Here is a 15,734-nt window from a genome sequence, read left to right as displayed (position 1 = left end):
TAACTGCAGGAAAAATCTGTTTCATGAATTTTGGCTTATATTTTTAAACTGCTGCAACTAACCAAGCAGCTAACAAGGTACACTATTTCTAGGAAAAATTAACAAGGTATACTGTGTATACCCCATATACCCTCACTTCAAGCTCTGACTTTGCCACTTTGTCAGGGACATAGCTATTAGTAGGGAGGGAGTTCTGGAAACCTCTCTAAGATTTTAACTTGTGGACTTACAGCAGGAACACCAGACTATCACAATTTGGTGACACAAATATACAGAATAAATGAAAATAGGACAGTGTAGCTACAGTGAACATAACAAGAGAGAGCCACTCTAACAGAGCAGTCCGATGTATTCTAACAGAGCAGTCAAACTACTCTAATAGAACATTCATAACGGAATATAATTTTGGCTCCTGAAAAGATGAACTTGACTATTATAGCAGCTAAATCTCATTCCAATGGATTCGATCACTACAATTATGCCCGACCAGTCATATAATTAACATTAGGGAGCCAAGCATATTATATTGAAAATAGTTCATACCATCCATGAAATCATAAAGTTTTAAAGTATTTAAATCTTCAAATTTCAGCAGCTGGGGCTGCATCCCCATGCAGATCTCTGCACTTATAACTCTCAACTAAAGCTGGAAACCATCCTGGATATACATGCCCCTGTTTTGTGCAATGTGAATTATAATAACTATAGCTACACAATCCTATAAAGTTGCTATTATACAGGCTTTGATAGTGTAATCTACCAGTATGCTTAATCATGACATCTATATGAAGTACAGTGTTACAATAGACAAGAATACTTAAGTGGCTCAAATTACACCAATGTGATGGTGTGTGAAAGATCTTCAATCTTCACTGTGTAACTTCCTGGCTTCAATACCTTGTTACCCTATAAAATAAATGAACATGACTAACTTTAATACAAAGTCAAGTGTAATACATACCCCTTTATCAACTGTCATGAAAGTTTCCACCCCAGCATCAAAAAAGATAGTTGTATTTTCTTTAGGGTTCAGTTCAACTCGTTGAAATCCAAACAATTGTTTCATTGGAGCATTAACGTCCTGATCAATGATATTAACATGGTGATATAAAAGTTGAAGACAAGACATACACTGTAAGTCATGTAAGCTAAAACTGCAATTGCTCCTGATCTGCTACCAGTGTTGGTGACACTAACTTGATATTGTACAGATGATAGTTCATCTAACATCTGAAACTTCGGCAATTTCTCCCACTCTGACCTAATATGTGTACACACTACATTTTTATGCAAATTGATTATTCTTACCATGAGAAATTAAAGGTTGTGTAACTCAGTCCATAACCAAATGGGTAGACAGCATCACCAGTGTAGAACTTGTATGTACGACCAGGCTTGCTACGCATACCCATGTCAAAGAATGATATTTGGTTGACATAATCTTTTGGGTACTGCCCAGTGAGATACAATGGTAAGATAATGTTACATAAATCATACAATACTTACAATAGTGTAGGGCAGTCTTCCAGAAGGATTAACGTCTCCATAAATTACTTGTGAAATTGCCTTACCACCTGATTGTCCAGGATAACCACACCAAAGAACTGCATCAGCTTTGGTCTGTACAATGTTCATTATAGAGTTGTAGAGATGACTATATACCTCACCTTAGCCCAGCTAATATCTACTGGTCCTCCAGACATCACCACCACAATCATAGGGTTCTTGGTAGCACTCCTAATGGCCATAAGAAAATCTTCTTGTTTGCCAGGCAAAGATATGTCATTACGATCATGACCTTCACTGTAATATTATATTAGAACATGTGATAACAGTTATTGTTGTGCAGCCACTACCTTTCCTGAGACTGATCTAGACCAACAACTACTATAACAGCCTGAGCATTCTGAGCTGCTGTCACAGCCTCTTTAAACCCACTATCATCAGTACATTTCACGTCACATCCTTTTGCTGTTGTGACATTACTAGCCATAGACTTTATCCCATCAATTGGAGAAATCAAGAAGGGAGCTGTACCCTTTGTATATATAACTAATAAAACATGTCATTAGCATAAGACCTTTACATAATAGTTTCCTTGCATGGTTGTGGTTGCATCAGAGTTGGGCCCCAACACAGCAACAGACAATTTAGGATCAAGTGGAAGAACACCTGTATGTATCAATGAGACATAACTCTGTGACTAGCTATTTAGACGCACTCTTATTGTTTTGCAGAAGCACAATACTTTCTTGAGCCAATTTCAAAGCTAAATTCTTTGTGGAAATAACAAGATGAGTAACAGCTTTTGAAAGTAACAGCATTCACTCTCATTCTTTACCTGACTATCAGCAGTGTTGACATCAGCAGGTGAAAGAGAATGATAGGACGTATCATTTGCTGGATCAAATAAACCAAGTCTCAACCTGAACAAATAATGAAGTATTCCTTTCTTGAAAGTGGTCAATAGTGTTAATCAAGTATTCCTTTCTTAAGTTACTTGTGATATCACCTAGTCCCCAAATAGGAAGCTAATATATAGCAGTCAATGTTTGTTATACATCTAATTACACACATATTTTACATACATACATGTGACATGGATATGCTGTATATATACACTCGCCTGTAAGTAAACAATCTGGTAAGTGCCACATCAATGTCGGCCTCTGTAATGGTCTTATTGTCAATAGCTTCCTAATGATCATGAAGGTTAAATGTGACCAGACCTGCGAAAATAGGGCATGTGGGCACAAACTACACCCCACCACATAACATCTCATATCTCAGTATTGGGATGGAGTAGTTTCATTCTAAAAGTAGGCAACTTTTATGTGCCCACATGCCCTATTTTTGCAGGCCCCAGTCACAAATACATATGCACGGATTTAAATGATTCTCAAATACTTGTGCATGTTGTGGATAATATGAACCACAGTCAAGATCACACCCTCCATGTAGTCCAGCTGCTACCGTATCTGCAGGATTTGATGTGTAACTGAAAAGAGAATTTTACACTGTGCCATGTAATTATACTTCATCCATCACTAACTGATGAGTATTTATAATGGTACCAATGGCTCCACAATCACTAACCTATTATATGTAAGTAAAGCTAAGCAAATAGGTCGATACATTATCACTTACAATATAACCCTCAAATCCCCACTGCTCCCTGACTATGGTGTTCTGCAGAAAACTGTTTGCACAACTGGGTACTCCATTAACAGCATTGTAACTACACATGATACTACCAGCATTGCCTTCTCTAACACATGCTTCAAATGCCGGTAGGTATGTCTATATGAAATGCGAAGATAAAATACTGGACACAAAACACAACTAACCTCCACCAAATCTTGATCTGACACTATAGCATTGAAGTGAACTCTGTCAGTTCCGTTCCAGTTTTCTAAATCTATAAAATGTTATAGAATGAGATTTTAGAACAATTAAACCAATAAAGAATTTTAATATAATAAGTACTAATATTATGAAGTGACTGTTATTCACATCCTTTTTTAAACTATGCTAATATAAAAACTTAATACGCATGATGATTTCCTACACATGGTGCATTCTTTCTGTGATAACAATGTAACCCAAGGGTTATTGGCTTGAAAGTAAAACGAATGGCATGTTATATGATTAGGACCAAGAGACTGATATTTTTGTACCCAGTACATAAACGTATTTGTAGGAAAAGCAAAATTGTCATTTAAAATTATCCAAGCATGCATGGTAGAACTAATTTGTTGAATTAGAAATTTCAAAACTACACATGCATGCTATTAATAAGTACCGTTTCTTAAAAGTCATGAAAGCTTTACATTAATACAGCCTATGCTGTACATTACATTTGCTTTCCCTTAGTTCCCTTCAGGGGCAGTGGAGAAGAGGGGGGGGGGGGGGGGGGGGGCTGTAGTTCCTGTCAAAAATTATGGAGGGGCTTAGCCCCATAAAATTATTTGTAGTTGTTCAATAATTCTAGATACTCTAGTAGAGCAGTCACAGTATTCTTCGAGGAGCAGTGTAGCAAGCTACGTATGTAGTTATAAATAAGGAGATACACAGTAGTTGGTGGAGGGCAGTTATTTTCAGCATGTAGTTACCTTTTTTGGTCTTCAACTTACAGCTAGGCCATGGCATCGCTAGGCTAGACTGAAGATGCAATTCCATAGTGAAACCCCTCCTTTTAGAAAGTCTGGATCTGCCTCTGCATGTCATCCCCCCAGCCCCTAAATAAGGGTGCCTCCTCCCCCCTGGTTCCCTTTAAGCAAAACATTTAAAGAGACCATATTTGGAAGAAGCAGAAATTTATTGTGAATAACATTCACAAAATCTTTGCGTATTGAACATTTCAAGGAGAGCCCTACATACCGTATGCTGCAAAGTGTTTACAAGTCACCACCGTTTTCATAAATCTACAGCAAAACAGTACAGGGATGGTTACATCTACCATGTAATACATACACTCCAATTACATATTCCACTAACTTGTTAGCATCAATTGCTTGCATGCCATGAGCAAAGTTAATGACATATTGAGAAATTAGGTAGGGATCTATGGCAATATCATGACAATTGATCATTATTGCTGACACATTCTACCTTCCCCAGGTGTTTCCTGTCCTCTACTCCACCGAGGGTCCCTACAGGTAACTGATAGAAATATTACTATAACGTGTAAAACATTTTCTACCTAAACAAGTTAATGTTTGGTGCAAAGAAAGACAGTCCAGCTTGACCTTGATTGTACATGGCTCGTGCTTCAGTGGAAATCACTTTACCCATTTCATAGATTAGTGGCCTAGATACCAAAAGTTTACTGACTACAAAGTGCACATGGTCTACAATGCTTATTACATATCAAATGTTGCTCCCAAGTTGATCACTTGTGGAAATGATGTAGCATTAGGAATCTGTTGTAATTTTCAAAAGTAATGAATAAATAAAAGTGAACATTTATGCTAAACCAAAACCACAAGGACACTTACCTGGCCATTAAATCGCACAGCTGGTGACCCAGCCACCCCATGAAGTGCCTCAGACCACCTGCACAAACATATTCTTCACACCAATGAATCATATGCATACTGTCACCATCACCATTGATATGGTGGGACAGAGAGTCTTACTACTCCTGCAGAACCAGTGGCTAATTGAGATATTTTCTCACTAAGCTGCAGACGTGATATGAGATCTGTAAATTTGGGACTTAAGACATGCTTTGATGAATACAGTCCTTGGACCTTTTGCTCTAACAGCTACATCCAGGGTGGTATCACTAAATGGTTACAAACAAAAAAAATGACAGCTGTCAGCTCATCTAGCTGAAGTTTATATACCAAAATGGGAGTTTTTCAACTGAAGCTCCTTGACATGGTGTGACACTAGAACCAGCATCCATACACTTTGTGGGATCCATCCCATAATGAAAGGTGCCATCAGTTGAATTATACATCCACTATCATAAATACTGTAATACATGTGAGCTGTCATGCAGGATAGCTAACTTTCTGATTGTCTGCCCCAGTACACTCCCATTGCTGTGTGGCAAAATTATAATGTGAACAATTTAAGGTATTTGAATCAATTATTACCTGAATGTTAGTTCCATCACTAGTTCCATAAGCTGACCCATCCACACACTTATCATTTAGTTTACTAGTAATTGTGTAGGTGGTAGAATTGTAGGACCACTGCAAAGGAATACACTATGGCAGAAAGCAAAAATTTAAATACCTGTAGTCTAATTTAGTAAAGTTGATGCACGGTGCTCTACTGCTATGTATAATTCCGAAACTACTTACCACAATTAGTTGAAATTTGGTGATGTAATATTACAGCTAATGGTGAAACAGCTGTCTGCATACTTCACCCAAAGTACTTTATCTATGTTAGCTGAACAGTCTAACTGAATATATTCGCTCCCCAACATATATTTTCTTACTCATATTGTTGAATCTTATCATTAGGCACTTACGGATAGATTTGAGACACTCTGTATAATTGTAAGTATGAATTGCTGGGATGTATATAGCTAGCTAATGATTTATGATGATATTACATTACAGACTCTACAAGTTAGCTACACATAAGCTTGAGTGATAAAAACTTTAATCAAAGCCTTTAAGGTATAAATCCCTTAAAAAGATTCCATCAGTAAACTCCTTCATGACATCCCCAGCTGCAGGATCCACTATTGTGGTTAATAATTACCTGTTGATTTTGTGGTTGATCATCAGGGTGACAGCCCCATATATAAATGTTAGCTCCATTATCTTTAGACCAGTTACTAATGTCAAGACAACTGCCATCACTTTTTAGTTTTATTTCCTGTGACTGACTATCCATCACCCACTGTTGACGAGGACCTCCATCACATGTCCACAACTGAACACTGTAAAAAGAACATTTACACTTGATCTATATAGCCACGCCCACCTCGAAACGTGAATTGTGCATTTCTAACACAGGCGTTCGGCTAACGCTTTCATTTTTATAGTATAGCTACTACATACACTTACTTGGTACCAGCATCGTAACATAAAACCAGCGGAATGCAGACAAACAGGTACTTCAAATCTATCATCGTAGCCGTGACCGGATATTATCGTTTATGATGAGATGAAAGAGAGTGGTTACTGAATCGAAAGGTATTATTTTCACGTGTAGTAGTTGCCCTAACATTCGATTTTAGGGGCCGCGAAAAGTAGTGTGTAGGGTAGGGTAGGGTTAGACTTTGACTTTGGTTTCTTCACCTTTTGGTTAGATTCTTCTTACTATATACTGAGACTATATTATATTACTTGAGTAACATATAAGGCCAGGCAAACTTGATAAATTACAAACTTGATTAATTGTTTCTCATCCCCGCCCGAATCCCTTTTTACCCCACCGCCTCTAATTTCATTATTACTGTTATCAATCACATGCACACTTATTTTGATGCTAAGAAGACTGACTATCATTTTGACAGCACAGAAAATGTCACTTGCACCTCAGAATTGGTGGTAAAACGTAAGCACTAGTTCTTAAAAGGCTTTAGCTAACCTTTATAGTAACAGACAGCTTGATTTGGAGTATTTTCTTTAATAATGAATAGTGAAAATGGCCTCCCGCCCACATGGAAATCTGATTTTTCATGGATGACGGAGAAACAAGTAATCAATTTTGCCTGGCCTAAGATAGAAAAGTAGGGAAGGTGGGTAGCTAGAGGAGTGGTAGCTAGAGCGGTAGCACAGTGGTTAGGACACTTGCCTATAGAGCTCCAGTAGTCCAGGGTTCGAACCCCAGCTGAGTTTTTTGGTGTTTTATTTTTCATTTAGTGATCCTTTTTTGTCAAGTTTTATACTAATTTGACTTTCGGTTCAGTATCCACTGCAAGAAATAAGTACAGGCAAGAGTACAGGGTATAAACCATGCACTGATACCCACAGGGTGGTCAGTACAGGAGCCCTGACAAGATTTGGCTATATACTATAGTGCGGGACATCATAAACATCCATGACGATAGTCATTTTTATAAAAATCATAACTCACAAATACTTCCAGATAATAAGATGAAATTTTTACTGCATACGTATACTCCATGATACTTTCTTCACACATGCCTAGATTTTGAATGTTACACTATAAAGGTATGGTCAAATATATGTTTTCACACCAATTTTATTGAATGTTGGAAAAAACAGACATTTCTCAGAGATGCCCTAATACATTAACCTATAAATTTTAATAAAGATATGCAGTATCATTGTTGTTAAAATGTATTGAGTAGTTTTTTGATAAATTATTTCTTCTAACATTTATTTCAATTTTTGTAAATTTCAGATGATATTTGTAAAATAAATATTTTCATAACCTCATTCAGACAATTTTCACAAAGCTTTGGACCAATATAGCCAAAGAATTTCTCTACAAAATGTATTGAATAGATTTTAAATATCTTGTTCTATCAAAAAGTTATGATGCCTACAACAGATTTGTGGAATTTCGCACACCACTATGATATTTGTATTTCTTCAAAATTCCCTTTATTGCTGTAATTATATTAATAATATTTTTCTATAAGACCTGTAATACTTTCTTGTGTTTCTAAAATATTTTTCTTATAAGATGTAATCCAGCATAATTTTTAAGTGTGGAGAATTTATGGATAAACGTTAATGCGGATGTTTATGATGTCCCGCACTATACAATACAAAAGTTATTATAGCATACAGAAAAACTATTATTTTAGTCACATGTACATGTACACTTGCAACTACTTGCAGTGTGGTGTAGTACATCTAATAATATTATACTGTGAAAGGATGCGCCATTCTTTACTTTACAAATCTGTTAACAATCTTGCAGCTGTGGAAATTCCAAACTTTACAAGTATTCATACAGCAAAAATAATGATGATTCACCACCAGCAAACATGTAATTTTGCCAATATAAAACAGATGTCTGCCTATAGCTACATGAACAGTTTTTTTTTTCTGTGAACCATCAGGGAATGGAATGCTCTACTCCCACATGTTATAGATGAATCAACATCAATTGATTTATTTCACAATCAAATAGATAATTAATTTGTATTTACCTTGAGATAGTTTAATTTTCTTTGTAAGTGTCTGGTCCTCTGGGCAACATCAGCAGTGCTGTCTGGCGTCTGCCCAGTATCAAATAAATCTGTTTATAGAACTTTGCATGAGCGAGGTCAAAGGGAATAGTGCTACTTTAAATTTCACAAAGTACACTTTAGGGAAAACAGTGCTTTATTGACCACAAGGAGTGTTTTATTGCTGCTATATTAGCATGCCTCGTACTTTATTTTTAAACCAGGCGCGCACCCACTGTGGGCGTGCGTCTGGTTTACTGAAATTGTTTTCGTAAAAGTGTGTGTGTGTGTGTGTGTGTGTGTGTGTGTGTGTGTGTGTGTGTGTGTGTGTGTGTGTGTGTGTGTGTGTGTGTGTGTGTGTGTGTGTGTGTGTGTGTGTGTGTGTGTGTGTGTGTGTGTGTGTGTGTGTGTGTGTGTGTGTGTGTGTGTGTGTGTGTGTGTGTGTGTGTGTGTGTGTGTGTGTGTGTGTGTGTGTGTGTGTGTGTGTGTGTGTGTGTGTGTGTGTGTGTGTGTGTGTGTGTGTGTGTGTGTGTGTGTGTGTGTGTGTGTGTGTGTGTGTGTGTGTGTGTGTGTGTGTGTGTGTGTGTGTGTGTGTGTGTGTGTGTGTGTGTGTGTGTGTGTGTGTGTGTGTGTGTGTGTGTGTGTGTGTGTGTGTGTGTGTGTGTGTGTGTGTGTGTGTGTGTGTGTGTGTGTGTGTGTGTGTGTGTGTGTGTGTGTGTGTGTGTGTGTGTGTGTGTGTGTGTGTGTGTGTGTGTGTGTGTGTGTGTGTGTGTGTGTGTGTGTGTGTGTGTGTGTGTGTGTGTGTGTGTGTGTGTGTGTGTGTGTGTGTGTGTGTGTGTGTGTGTGTGTGTGTGTGTGTGTGTGTGTGTGTGTGTGTGTGTGTGTGTGTGTGTGTGTGTGTGTGTGTGTGTGTGTGTGTGTGTGTGTGTGTGTGTGTGTGTGTGTGTGTGTGTGTGTGTGTGTGTGTGTGTGTGTGTGTGTGTGTGTGTGTGTGTGTGTGTGTGTGTGTGTGTGTGTGTGTGTGTGTGTGTGTGTGTGTGTGTGTGTGTGTGTGTGTGTGTGTGTGTGTGTGTGTGTGTGTGTGTGTGTGTGTGTGTGTGTGTGTGTGTGTGTGTGTGTGTGTGTGTGTGTGTGTGTGTGTGTGTGTGTGTGTGTGTGTGTGTGTGTGTGTGTGTGTGTGTGTGTGTGTGTGTGTGTGTGTGTGTGTGTGTGTGTGTGTGTGTGTGTGTGTGTGTGTGTGTGTGTGTGTGTGTGTGTGTGTGTGTGTGTGTGTGTGTGTGTGTGTGTGTGTGTGTGTGTGTGTGTGTGTGTGTGTGTGTGTGTGTGTGTGTGTGTGTGTGTGTGTGTGTGTGTGTGTGTGTGTGTGTGTGTGTGTGTGTGTGTGTGTGTGTGTGTGTGTGTGTGTGTGTGTGTGTGTGTGTGTGTGTGTGTGTGTGTGTGTGTGTGTGTGTGTGTGTGTGTGTGTGTGTGTGTGTGTGTGTGTGTGTGTGTGTGTGTGTGTGTGTGTGTGTGTACCTATCTACCTATCTACATATCTACCTATCTACCTATCTACATACAGTCTATTTCAGGTTGGTTGTCCACGCAAGCCAAATGCAAAAATATCACGTGAATAGAAATAACCAATGAAATTTCACGCCAGGCGGACAACGCTAGTTTAAACTGAAGGCTACTGATCTCATTGGCTACTTTCAAGCACGTGACTTTTAACACTTCGTTTCTCTAGTCAACCAACCGGAAATAGACTGTATCAACCTATCTATGTTTATCCGTACGCACCCACGTGAGCAAAATCGTTTAATAACGGTAAAAGCAGCTTTTACGTAAGAAGTAAAAGTGAAATGAAGTCTGTAGTAAATTTCTGCACAGGTGAACTTTGCTCTGAGGTGGTTTCTTTTCGGCGGACTGAAATACGGGTGTAGTGACTTTTCTCAGACTACCTTCCTCTTGAGGTTTTCAGGCATTTAGCAACTGAAAAACAACGGTGCAGGCCTCGTACACTACCAGGAATAGCCTATCGCTTCGAGTTGAAAGGGGGCGTATCCCTTACGTACGCGAACGAAAATGAAGAGCAGCTTTGAGGCTTTTTCGAGAGAATTTGTGGGAAAAAAACACGTTAGTCACACTATAAAACAGTTTAGAAGATAGTTTTGTGCGTAATATGTTGGTAAAAGCGGTTTGTTTAACAAACGCTTCCTTAGCAGTGCATATAGCAACGTAATTGAACGAATTACGAAATACGAGAATTAGCTAATAATATTATTGCACAACCCAAAACTACCCTATTGTAAAGTAGTAATACATAGTTGGTTAATTCATAGTAGCATATACTGTCTATAGTTAATTCCAGATAAGTTAGCTAGCTGCATGGCGCCTGGTTTTTAGAAGTATAGCACAACATCAACTTGTTCATATAGTTACTCACAGCAATGCTTTAACATATACATACAGTACATGCTAAAGCACTAGTCTATTACGTTGGCAGAATTCTGAGCATAATAGATGAAGAATCAAACATAAAAACGTAACATGAGGTACTAGCTATTCCTTTTGAAAATACCTGACGTAATTAAAGCAAATTAAGTTTTAATCAATGGATTAAAACTTGACTTGCTTTAAAATAATTTATGTACAGTTTAAAGAAGTGTCTTTTTATGCCAGAATAATTTTGGAACCGTAAAGCATAAAGAATAATTCCGGAATAATTGGATGACTTTTGGAGATCCATTAGGGGCAGATCCAGGGGGTTTCTGAGGTTACCAGAAACAAACCAAGTATGCTTTCAAGCAATTAAAATTGATTTGCAAACATATCAAAGATTTAGATTGAAATGTTCTAATAGAGTAGTCAACTACCCTAGTAGAGCTCAGTCACATTTTGTATAAAAAAATTACTTACTGTAGTTCACCTGTTCCTTAACACAGTAAAAATAGTCTAAATTTGTATCTCAGAGTGCTTAATACTCCTAGTGGCTATATTATGTCCTCAGACTCCCAGAATGGCATCCATGTTGGTTGCATTACTTTGGCCCCTTTTCTGTATAAGTCATTGGAGTCTGCAGCACAAGTTGCTGTCAGACCTTCAGTGCTGCAGCTGGTCACTGTAAAGTGTTAATAAAATAATAATAAAATGCTTCAAACTTTACATAGCTCTACTTCTAATTAACTCTTTATCCTGCTCCCAATACTATGCTATCACAAGCAAGCACAAGTAGTCAATTCCAAACTTATGCATATGTTTAAAATGTCAGCATTGTACCACATTCAATCTCAGAATGCATAATTTTCAGACGCATGCCCCAGATTTGCAACAGAAAATTTGAAAACCAATATATCCCAAAAATTCCTGGAGCCGCCCTTGTGCATACATGCATGATGTTGACAAAGAAGATGATTTATTCTCAGATTACAGGATTATAATAATTATACAAAACAACAGTTACTGTAGTGGTAAATGTAGTGATGAAGACTTTGCTTTAGGGTTATATTTGACAGATCTTTAATCCAAATGCAGTTAACCTTCTGAATCAGGATACATAATCAGTAGATGACTCTCTGCTACACAGGTTTTCAGTTGCAGGTCCCTAGTGGGAGAGTGACCTAACTACTGCATTTCCCTTTTCAGAAGAAACAACAGCTTTAAACAGAGAATTATGTCTAGTGGGCAGCAAGATAATAGTGGACTGGTAGTATAGCCACATGCATTGTCAGAGCAAGTACATAGGTTTGAGTCAAATATATGCTCAAAATTTTGCCCAAAATGCTTTCAGGAATTTCCCAAAAAATTCACCTATAGCTATTGTGCTCTTCAGTGTTCTCATTGTGCTTGCTTTGTGCTCTAGGTTAGCAACATTTCTTACGGAATATTAATTTTGATCAGTGAATGCTCTATTAGAGTATTTCACTGCAAACTGACTGTTCTATTAGACAGTATCAGTCCACCGACTACTCTACTAGGGAGTATATCAATCTATTTTCATGGAATCAAACTCCATAATTTGAAATATGTGACTGAATTTTGGAAAACCACGCACCTAAATGGGCGTGCATGAAATAATTAGAATTTTCATGTTTAGCGGGTTGCTAATAAACGCAGGGCCCAGTTTTGAAAATATTTCAAGAATTTTCTTGTAATTTTAGGTATTGAGAATGGCTTAAAACCATCAACAAGTAGATTATATTAATTAGCACTATAAAGTTTGTGATTTGATCATTGGTATTGAGAATGGCTTAAAACCATCAACAAGTAGATTATATTAATTAGCACTATAAAGTTTGTGATTTTAGGTGTCAAATGTGCCCATATGGGTGATTTTCCAAAATTCGGTCACATATTCACCTACTATGCTAACATGCTGGCACATTTGATGCAGGCCTAAGGCCAGGCAAACTTGATCACTTGTTTCTCATCCACAAAAATTCAGATTTCCATGCAGCAGGGATGTCATTTTTCATTATTAAAGAAAATACTCCAAATCAAACTGTCTGTTACTATATAGGTTAGCTAAAGCCTTTTAAGAACTAGTACTTACGTTTTGCAGGTGCAAGTGACATTTGCTGTGCTGTACAAGCCAGCCTTCTTAGCATCAAAGTAAAGTGTCACATGATTGATAACAGCAATAATGAAATTAGAAGCAGTGGGGTAAAATGGGATGTGGGCTGGGATGAGAAACAATTAATCAAGTTTGCCTGGCCTAAAACTGTAGAAAGGATTTTTCATTTTTAAACAATGCCTGTAAAGACTAACAGCTGACATCATTACAAGTATGTGTTAAGATACAGTAATTGTAGAATTATATAAGCATTAACTTTAATAGAATTTAACTGCTCAACATTATACAAGTTATATTATTTTTGCAATTAGCATAATATGTGCATTAAAGTACTGGGAGTAGTAATTTTAAGAATAATTTTTAAAAAGAATTGTCAGGAAGAAAAATTAAAAGTACAATAGAGTAAGTAGACTGATGACTCTAATCTTTTTAGATATGGCCACTCAATTAGTGCATAATTTTGTCAATGTCAAACTGCCATGCAATTATATAATTTTAGATGGCAGACAATGTCATTTATAGCAAAATTGCTACACTGCAAACAAAAAACATATAATATAATTACATTGAGCATAATAGATTAAAAGTTTTAAGCACTCAAAAATCAAATGCATAATAGGCTGCAGGTGCTTAGTACATGCTGATTGCAACATTTTGAAGAGAGGTGAAACCTCCCTTACATCCACCTTGCAAGTATATATAATTCATGCTATAACAACTGAACTGTGAAAATGGTGTACTTAGAAGCATGCATATATGCATAATATTATTACAATAGTGATACTCCCCAGAGTAACTATAGTCCTGCATCAAATGTGCCAGCAAGTAAATCACGTGGCCATGCGTCAGTCATGCATGCTTGTGCATGTACATTGACTACATTCTCATCACCTCTTCAATAATAACTTGATGAAATGAATTTAACAGCCTAATAATCAGTATATCGGTATCTAGATAATATAATTTACCATCAATCTGAAGCCATCAGGATCATTAATAGCTACATACTCCGCATACTTCAAACTTAAATTTTATACGAATGTTTTCTACTCTGAAAAAATACTTAAGCAAGCATGTTGGTGATACGAATATAACATTTTTATAGCAAATGATGATGTCACTATCTGTAGGATATCTGGAAAGATTTTGACCCTTTCAAATGCAACAATTTAACAGTGGCGAATCTAGAAATTTTCAGAGGGGGTTTCAGATTCCACTCAACTTCAGCCTAGCTGTTAGTCAAAGACCAAAAAAAGGTCACAACCTACTGTAATTGTGATTTCAAAGGCAAAAGTATGAAGTTTCGCCAGTAGAAAGTCCTAATATAATACACTATGTATAACTCGTGGTGATTTTATCACCCACTCAGCGAGTCGTGAATGAATTACGCTATTTTCAGAGGGGGTTTCAGCTGAAACCATTGCAAGCCTCCTGTATCTCCACTGCTTAAACTTTGAAATATTAGAAGGCATCTGCTAAACTTCAAATTTATTCTAATAATATGCATGTGTATCAAAATCAATACTCAATAGGGAAGATTAAAAGTGACAAATGAATATCCATAATCCATATTTAGAAAGGAAACCAACTAGTGCAACAACTGTTCTATATGCAAGTACCACTCATGTGCAGTCTATAACTATTGGGGTACGTGACTACAGAGTTACTAAAAGCGACTATGCATAAGTGTGTGAATTACAGTAAATTTACTAAGTTAGCTACTTAAGATCTTTAAAGTTAACTAAAATCTTTTTCCTTATGCGTGACTCAAGTATACCCAAGTCCTGTAAATCCTTATCATTATACTCAGCCAACTCTTTTCCATCAATATCTTCATTTTCAAACAATTCAATGAACTTGTCAGCAATCTTCTTTGCTCTAAGCCAATCACATAATTCTTTGCAGGTCATTTTCTTACTTGGTTCAACAACTGCAGGAACACTGGCAGGTGTTGGAATAATGGATGGTGCTAACTTCTGCAACATTGCTTTCTTAAGTTCTGGGTTTTCCTCAAGTTGTTGCATCACTACAAAAGTGCAGAAATCATAAACACCCAACACAAGTAAGATATTGTTAATTGACTTGGAGGTGAGGCATGCTTAGGCTTAGGTGCTGATCAGTGGATATCCTATGAGTTTAGGCAAGTGTAACTGGCCTCTATCCCAAGCTTTTAAGCAGCTGAATTCATTCATAAAAAAACACATGTCCAATAAAATAAAAATGAAATTGTCAAACAAACATGTTAAATCAAAATCCTTTAATTGAAGGTCTTTAATTAATAGGTTTCTGTGGGTAAACATGCATACGTTTGAACTATAACTGTTGTGGTATAGATCATATATCAGAATCAAAGACATTGAGAAAAGCATTTCAAATTTCATTATTTCCAACAAGTATGGAAGAAGAGTATAGTATATCAAAAGCAACAGATTCAAGCTGCTTGCTGCAGAAAGAGTAATAATAGGAGTCATATTTGGCAGCTCCCATGGCTCTAATTTTGCTTAGTGTGACATAGGTCAAAGTTATACTGTGTTCTGCACCATTTTGGTAACAACGTGGTTAGGGACCAGT

The 15,734-nt window shown here is 37.2% G+C and overlaps 2 protein-coding genes across 3 annotated transcripts in view; both read right to left on the bottom strand.

The window, feature by feature from the left end:
- Positions 1–689: 689 nt before the first annotated feature.
- LOC136238984 (uncharacterized) lies at positions 690–6,613 on the bottom strand. Of its 2 annotated transcripts, none has more exons than XM_066029710.1 (28): positions 6,531–6,613; positions 6,223–6,403; positions 5,604–5,717; positions 5,517–5,549; positions 5,349–5,467; positions 5,253–5,287; positions 5,110–5,203; positions 4,998–5,055; positions 4,867–4,922; positions 4,703–4,810; positions 4,612–4,652; positions 4,498–4,564; positions 4,381–4,424; positions 3,348–3,418; positions 3,148–3,300; positions 3,053–3,096; positions 2,908–2,998; positions 2,627–2,697; positions 2,342–2,426; positions 2,222–2,276; positions 2,081–2,172; positions 1,857–2,038; positions 1,668–1,803; positions 1,507–1,620; positions 1,309–1,451; positions 1,132–1,261; positions 962–1,081; positions 690–906 (listed from the first exon to the last, which is right to left on the bottom strand). In XM_066029710.1, exons 1-28 carry the CDS (start codon positions 6,593–6,595, stop codon positions 832–834), a joined length of 2,577 nt encoding a protein of 858 aa, XP_065885782.1. In that variant the 5' UTR covers positions 6,596–6,613; the 3' UTR covers positions 690–831. The 2 variants fall into 2 exon arrangements, with proteins under 2 accessions (XP_065885782.1, XP_065885783.1); XM_066029711.1 differs by having other exon boundaries at positions 5,604–5,702.
- Positions 6,614–14,701: 8,088 nt separating this feature from the next.
- LOC136238014 (uncharacterized) overlaps positions 14,702–15,734 on the bottom strand; it is a 72,002-nt gene continuing 70,969 nt past the window's right edge. The window contains exon 77 of the mRNA XM_066028322.1: positions 14,702–15,189. Within this exon, the coding sequence (XP_065884394.1) occupies positions 14,882–15,189 (308 nt within the window). The 3' untranslated portion in view covers positions 14,702–14,881. The remainder of the gene's footprint in view (positions 15,190–15,734) is intronic.

This window comes from Dysidea avara, chromosome 11 (genome assembly GCF_963678975.1).
Source record: "Dysidea avara chromosome 11, odDysAvar1.4, whole genome shotgun sequence".
NCBI classification, from domain to species: Eukaryota; Metazoa; Porifera; class Demospongiae; order Dictyoceratida; family Dysideidae; genus Dysidea; species Dysidea avara.
Note: the sequence above shows the minus strand (reverse complement) of the source record. Positions and strands in the feature narration are given on the sequence as shown.

Bases quoted from the DNA above. Each gene is read 5' to 3' on its own strand.
- LOC136238984 (XM_066029710.1), bottom strand. From the start codon at position 6,595: ATGATAGATTTGAAGTACCTGTTTGTCTGCATTCCGCTGGTTTTATGT. The intron at 3,097-3,147 runs GTAAGTGATAAT...TACATATAATAG, and splicing joins GGGGATTTGAGGGTTATATT to GTTAGTGATTGTGGAGCCAT. The intron at 2,999-3,052 runs GTTAGTGATGGA...TTCTCTTTTCAG, and splicing joins ACCATTATAAATACTCATCA to TTACACATCAAATCCTGCAG.